At 39.2% G+C, this 7,784-nt stretch overlaps 1 protein-coding gene across 1 annotated transcript in view; it reads left to right on the forward strand.

Moving 5' to 3' along the window:
• FAM107B (family with sequence similarity 107 member B) overlaps window positions 1-7,784 on the forward strand; it is a 252,461-nt gene that overhangs the window by 110,698 nt on the left and 133,979 nt on the right. Inside the window, exon 2 of the mRNA XM_006765727.2 lies at window positions 45-105. Within this exon, the coding sequence (XP_006765790.1) occupies window positions 45-105 (61 nt within the window). The remainder of the gene's footprint in view (window positions 1-44; window positions 106-7,784) is intronic.

The following is a 7,784-nucleotide window of genomic DNA, read 5'->3' on the forward strand; positions in this document are numbered from 1 at the left end:
CTCTCTCTCTCTCTCTCTCTCTCTCTCTCTTTCCTGGAACTCAGGAAGAAGAGGAATCCCAAGAAGAACCTAGATGCCTTCAGTTGGAACAGAAGATGACATCAGGTAGAGTACATTCCATGTGACACATTCTTTCCTGGGCTGTTTTTGCTGACAGCAGGGCGCACAACTTCCAGATTGCAACGGAAAATCTGTATGTTCTGAGTGATTGGAAACATGACTAGAAATGTCACTTGTGATGAATTCCAGGCACGATATCTGGACAATCTGGTCATGGTGCTGAAAATAGCTTCTCTCCTTCCTTCTCTTATTGATTACAGTTGTTTTTTTAAATCCTCACCCTAGAATATTTTTCCATTGATTTTTTTTTTGAGAGAGAAGGGGAGAGAGAGAAAAAGAAACATTGATGTGAGAGAGACATATCCATTGGTTGCCTCCCACTTGCACCCTGACCACAGCCAGGGATTGAACCTGTAACTGAGGTACGTGCCCTTGGCTGGGAATTGAACCCATGACTCTTCAGTCCACAGGCTGATGTTCTAACCACTGAGAAACCCAGCCAGGGCTGATTATAGTTTTTGATGAATAAATACTTGCAATGAAGTACATAATAATTATGATGAAAAAAATTCAAGTTCAGTAATACTAACATAAGTAGTTACTCACTGAAAAGTTTATGCTTATCTTGAAAAATGTTATTTAGACGAATTTGCTGTTGTTTTTTTATGTTAGTGTATAGTTAAATATGCAAATTTGCTAAAGATATTTACCCCATAATAGGACTTTCTATGAGATAATGTGGAAAGAGACAAATGATGGTTTCTAACTATGAACAGTACTGATACTGGGATGTAATTGTCATAAAAATACATTAGTTGAGTGGAACTCATAAGAATGAAAACTAAATCTTAATACTCTCAGCTTCTATTTTCCAGTGGCTTTTTGTTTGTTTTATATAATTAGAGGTTAGAAGTGGACTCCAGATGTGTTTGCTGCTGGCAGAGGCTCATGTTCTTGTAATTTAATGGAAATCAGGGAGCAGAATTAAGAAAATGGAAATCGTAATGAAAAGAATATGTAGAGTGAAGGAGGAAAGATGGTACCCTGCCCTGATAGAGATGGAAGAGAGAGAATTAGCAATTAACCAGCTCAACCAGCTCCCTTTACTCCCAGGGTCTACCCCTGCCAATAACAAAAATCGCCTCTTTCTAGGACATTCTCCCCTTGCAGGTCCTTGCATGGCTGGCTGACTCCTTCTCATCAACCAGGTCTCAGCTGAAAGGTCCAAAGCTGCAGGCCACTGTCTCATTCCTCCCAAGCACTCTCCATCCCATTGCCCATTTTTATTTTGTTCACAGCACCCATTATGACCCAAAGTAATCTTTCTGTTGATTGGTTTACCATCTTAATGTCCCCTAGAGAGTAAGATCTTAGCTACTTTAATGTTATTTCTAGCACAGTGGGCAGTGACTGCCACACAGTAATCAGTCAGAAAATTCTTACTGAGGCCTCATGTCCCCTATGTGAGAGGCATTCTTTTTCTCTCTGTAACTGAGATGGGGTGGGCTGGGTTTGATGTGAGCCAAATCCATTCCTATTTTGGATTTCTGGGGTATAAAGAAAATAAGACATGATGCTTGCCCTCTAGAAAACAAATCATATCTAAGAGACAGATGCAGTTAGAACATGAAAAATAATAAAAAAGGTTAAAACAATTAAAGCGCTACTGGGAGCGCTGAGGAAGGGGCAACTAAATTTGCGTTGGGGAAGTAGAATCTTAGAAGCCTCCTGGGCTAGATGATTCTGTACTGAATATGGGAGTTGAAAGGAGGTGTTGAAAACAGAGTTGGAGTTTATTGTTATACCCCTGGAAATATCCTGAGTGCCACTTTTGGTTTTTATTTCCCCAGCTAGAGAAGAAGGCTGGGATGGTGGCCACTGCTGACTCAATACGAATTTGGCCAACCAAAAAACTTTGTTTCTCAGCTGCTGTTATAAGCAATATTCTTTGCTCTCTTGGCATAGTGTTCACTGTATTTTGAGGACATTTGTTCACATCCAAAGCCTTGATTACCCTGTATGTCGTGTAAGCACCACTAGTCATCAAGGCCTTCCTAAGACCAGTTGACTCCCATGAGTTCTGCTGTGATATCTCAGGATGAGAAATCAGATATTCCATTTTCAAATGTCCACTAGAGTCCCTAGATCATTAGGGCCTTGGTGTATTTTACCAGAAGTCTAGTGTAGTGTTAAAAATTTCCCTCACCAAATACATTTAGAATCAGAGATCTCCATGAAACATCATTCCGCAGAACAGCAGGGACACATTTAGTTAGAAATCTATAATCTCAGGTTTTTTGTTACCAGATAATATGGTTTCAGATTTTTGGATTGTAAATAAATGAATAATTTCTCTGTTTCTTTAATCAACAACACTGCCTAATAACCCTATTCTCTAAGTGCCCCAATGATTCTCCCACCTTGGTCACCAGTGAAACGTCTCCTTAGAGTCTAAGGCAAGTTCACTGGTTTCACAGGCAAAGAAAATCTAGGCCCCTCAAAAGAAAGACTTCAAGCAGAAAATGCAAAGTTTCTCACTATTTCTAAAAATAGAAAATAATGTTTTGGGGCCACTGACTTTGGGGCTTGCTGTAGAGTTTGTCTTCTTTATTCAGGATTTACTCCAAATGTGTATTTTTATACTGTGGCTTTAGTGTTTGCATCTTAGTTTTAGTCCGTTCAATTCAAATCTACTGTTCTTAGCCATTATTTGAAATTCTATTAGGTATAAATTGTGTCTGCTAGACTAAACTATGTTTACTGAAATATGTTAACTAAAATATGTTTACTGAATGTCTACTATATGCTAGATACTGTGCTAGGAAGTATGCTATATTTAGGGTGGAAAATAGAACAGACATGACTCCATGCTTCGTGGAGCTTGTGGGAAAAGGATAAATGCAGCCGCTACACATATGAAAAGAAAATGTAAATTATAGAGAAATTGTAGCCTTTAAACAAATAAAGTATAAGTTACAGATAAGGCAGAGTTCTGCAGAAGTCTTGTCTTCACAGAGCTTATTGTTAAAATACAGCCTATAAAACATGGACACAGGAACCTTAGGCAAAAGGTAGGATACAATACGGGCTAAAACAGAGACATGAGGAGGAGGGATGGGAGTGCTAAAAAGGTGGGAGAAATTCCATTTGGAGGATCCAGGAAGTTATCCAAGAGATTGTGGCATATGAGCCTACTTTTAAAGGATAGATAGATATGAAATCCGTTTGTGAAGAGAAACACATTAGCCAAGGCATTTATAAAATGAAAACCACATTTAATCCAAAGTGATATCTATTTGGAGTTCAGCCCACTTTTTGGTTGGTGACTTAATTCTTAGGCATCTGTCACTTTTCCTGAGGTCTGTAATTTACACTTGCAGGGCCCACCCAGTGGGTAATGGCAGGTTGATTAGGAGTGTTTAAACTTTGCCACCCCCACTCCCCTTTTTTTGCTCTCTAATAATTCAGTGTCTATATACATTTGAGTTTTTTGGTTTTTTTTTTATAAGTGGCCTGCCTGAAATAGACAGAAGCCTAATGCCTACTTAGGATCAGATGGCATTTGTTCCTGACTTCATGGACATATTAACTGAGTGGATAGGGTAGCCCACTTATAATAAGTCCTTTTTAATGTGATACCGTGTGGGTCAGCTGGTGCTCCATTTCAGCAAGACCAGTGTGGAGCAGCTTCATCAGATGCCTGCAGCCTACCCCTCTGTGCTCTGCCCCTCCTCAGTGGGATTCCTTCCTCACTTCCTTAGGTCCCAAGTCTCTTTACCATCAGAAAGACATGCAATCAGTTCCTAGGCAAGTTCACTGGTTTCACAGGCAAAGAAAATCTAGGCCCCTCAAAAGAAAGACTTCAAGCAGAAAATGCAAAGTTTCTCACTATTTCTAAAAATAGAAAATAATGTTTTGACATTGTGTTGCTTCTTCTTCAGCCTATTGGCATTGAAAGTTGTAAATCCACCATTGGAATGAAAAAACTTGGTGGCTGCTAGGAGTTTGAAACATCAGCAAACAGGTAAAGAAGGGGAGGGGCACTCCTGGCTACAGTCACAATGCATGATTAGCCACTTTCTTGACCTTAGCCTAGGAAGGTCTTGAATCATGGGGACACTTAATGAAGGTCCCATAAGACTGCTTGTTCCTTAGAAGCTGTGTCTGTTTACAAGTGATGTTATATCCTTTATTGACAGGTGCTATTTTAAAGATGCAGTACATCTGATATAGCATTCAATGTAAAAATAAAGAAAAAACTGAACCTGGGCTATGCACAAGGTAAGGTAAGGATGAGGAATGCATCCATGAAAAATGATATAAGTGAAGGTATCATGGAGGAAAAATATCTGTACTTTAGAGTTCCTTTGATGTGACTGTGACATTGTATAATAGAGAAAAAGCAAAGACACTTTAATAGTAACAAGGGAGAGATTATGATTCCAAACAGAGAGAACGGTACATCAGTGAGAAGGCACAATTTGCAGCCTGATAATGTAACCCTCTGAAAGTAAACCGGGTATTAGTAGCTAAGGACAGGGGAAGAAACTAGTTTACATGTCCTCACTTGGGTTTGTGCCTCATTCTCAGCAACTGCTATATCAAAGACTCATGGGTCTTCAAGGTTCTCATCCCCACCTCCCCTCAGGTCTTTCTTTCCATGGGTAGTCAGTCTTTCTTTCCTTTTTGCCTTTCCATGGAATGTGTTCTTTTTTCAGACCCCTCTATGGTTGCTCTGACTTTTTATTTTAGAGAAGTTTTATGATGAGTCTTCATTTTATTTCCTTCTACTCCACTGAAAGGCCCTTGGAACAAGCATACAGACATACAATAGCTTATGGAAGGCATCACTATTGAGTGAGATTAAAATTGAACATTACTTTTTCAGTACAAACACTGAGGTTTATAGCTGACATAAAGAAAATACAGATCTTGCCCATATATTAGCCAAGATGAATAGACATGATGTAGTACCAGTTTCCTAGAGAGAAATAGAGATTGAAAATCCATCTTAATTTGTTCACTTACACCCCTGTGAAGAGGAAGACCAATGAATGGGCCAGTTATGCTTTCTGGAGAAAATTCTTTTAAAAAATTAATTGCGTCCTTGCTGGTGGCTATGGTTGGTTTGTTTGTTTTCAAGTAAAAGGTTTTTTTTAAATGTTGGCTTGATCTTGCCATTTTTCTTGCCCATGCATTGCTTTAGAAGCAGGCCAAGTGATTTTGAATGCTGAAACAACTTTTAATGTGTTGAACATTCAAGAAGTCTTTGCAGAATCCTTACTATCTTTTGGGTTGCACTCAACTTGTGCTGTCAAGACCCCAAGATTGCAACACTTGGATCAAAAGAGGAGAGAATCCTATAAGTTGAAGCCATTTTATGACAGTGAAGAAGTTTCATCAGATCATGCCCTTTTGGCTAAAGGTCACCTAGCATTGATCAGGGCCCAGCACACTTTCAGGGTTGGATGTTTGTGTCATCTGATTTTAGTCAAGTTTTCATTTCCTGTGGTTTGTAGCTTTCTCAAGTGTGAAGTAATGAACCTCAGACGGTTAAAATTCTTCAACTGAAAATAAATGCAATGAGGAAAAAAATACATGTATTTCTGTAACCTTTATGGGGAAGTAAGACCAAGGCTCCAATGAACAGCTTCTTTTTACTGTGTGTGAGGCCAGCCCTCTGAACTAAGAGTTCAGACTTTCTGGCTCAGTGTCTTGGGAGATGAATTTCTCTGATAATTCAGACAAAAGAAGTGTCTGCTTTTACTTTAAAGTCCTAGAAAAGTCAAAATGAGATTTCTGCCCCCAAACAACTATATTTTAGTTGCACCCCACTTTAATTGTGCGAAAAAAAAAAAAGTTATCTTCCTTAGCAATTATTCTGAGGCTCTGGCCAAAGAATGAATAGAAAACTGTTCAGGTAGGAAAGTGAGAAACAGAAGGGTAAAGTACTTCTGTTTTTTTTACATTGCTTTTTTCCCATTCTCTTAACCTTTTGGAACAGACGGTGTGAGTGTTCTGGGAGGTCTCCTACTAGAGACAGCATTACTAGGGTTGTAGATGACTAAATTTCTGTGTGAGATGTTTGGTCTGTATGGCTCACATCCCCACCTGCTGCTGGGTCTTTGCTCTCAGCCTTTCCTGACCACTTTGAGCAGAACTGCAACCTTGCCTTCATCTCTTACCTCCTTGTTCCACCTGGCTTGTCTGAAAACAACTTGCTAGGCTCTGACACACCATCTCCTTGACTTGTTCTTTGTGTGTCTTCCCCTGTAGACATGTAAGCTCCACGAAGGCAGGGATGTTTGAGCCTTTTATGTGTTGCTGCATACAGAATGAATGCCTAAAACAGCCTGACATGGTGGGTGCTCAATAAATGTTTGTTAGATGAATGCTTGCACTTTTAAACTTTTGCTAAAGCAATTAGATCAATCAGAAACTGAACACTGAGTGTCTTCTATTTGTTCCCCACTCCCCCAGCTCATAGCACAATGCCTGAAAAATGAAAAATCTCAAAATAAATGGTTGTTTCAATAAAGTATGCATGTATGCATGACTGATTGAGTCTGGTTTACAACATAATTTTTGATATAAAAACTGTTGTTTGGTTGAGGATTTAATAAATAGGAAGTGAAGCAGGCTAATCCATAGGGTAGTCAAAGATGCGGTAGACACAGTCTTGTCCTCAAAGTACTAAATGTATTTCCTTTATCTTGACTTTTTTCTTTTTTCCATTCATTTACCACTAGAACAGACAATTTGAGGTTTTCCTGGGAGGCCTTTTATTAGAGAAATGCTAGTGGGGTTGTAGATGACTTTTAGTAAAGTTCTGATCCCTAAATCCTTTATGAGACTTAGCTATTAAAATTTTATTTTAGTTGAAGGAACCCCGCTATTTTCTCTCTACTTCAAATGATACTGATTGGAGGTTTACTATCATGTGCATTCTTCCCAAAGAAGGAAGGCAGCAACATACTTGATTCATGAGGTTAACCAAAGGAACACAGACCTGTGAAAGTGACATATTCTCTATTTTAAGAACTAAGACATCACTGGATAGGAGTAGATGATGGGCTCTAACACTTTAACTTATATTTATACAGAAAATGTTTTTAGAAATTAGTTGAAGATTCTGAAGTATCAGCACAAGTAGAAAAAAGTCTTTCTTTTGGGAGGCCTAGATTTTCTTCACCTGTGAAATCAGTGAACTTGCTTTAGAATCTAAGGAGATGGTTCACTCATGACTAAAGTGGGAAAATGTGTGGGGTGAGGGTGTTGTCAGCCTTAGGCAGGAGAAGGAGCAAGGCCATGCTTCTGGACTGAGGTGAAGGGACACTTCCTGGCCTGCCCATTAAAATGCATCAGTCTGCTCCCAGCTCACTGCCATTTTTCACTGAGAAGGTGTCAGGCTAATGAAATCTGCTTTTCACATTCTCAGTGCTTTCATAGGCAAACTCTATTAAGTGATGTTACCACCCATGGCTCTGAACCACAGCATTCACCCTCCCCAGAGTCAGCAGAAATCAGTCTCTGCTTTTTCTCCTCTCCTCTTGGGTGGAGAGCTAATCATGTCCATTTTTTTTTTTTAAAAATTCAACAGACCACTTATTGTTCATAAATAGGAAGACATGACTACAAATAAAAATGAGAGTTTGGATTAGCCCTCTTTGTTCAAGTACACTTGATGCCTGGTTGATCAACTGGGTATCTGTGCCTTGAAGAGG

Source organism: Myotis davidii, unplaced genomic scaffold, assembly GCF_000327345.1.
Source record: "Myotis davidii unplaced genomic scaffold, ASM32734v1 scaffold660, whole genome shotgun sequence".
Lineage (NCBI taxonomy): Eukaryota > Metazoa > Chordata > Mammalia > Chiroptera > Vespertilionidae > Myotis > Myotis davidii.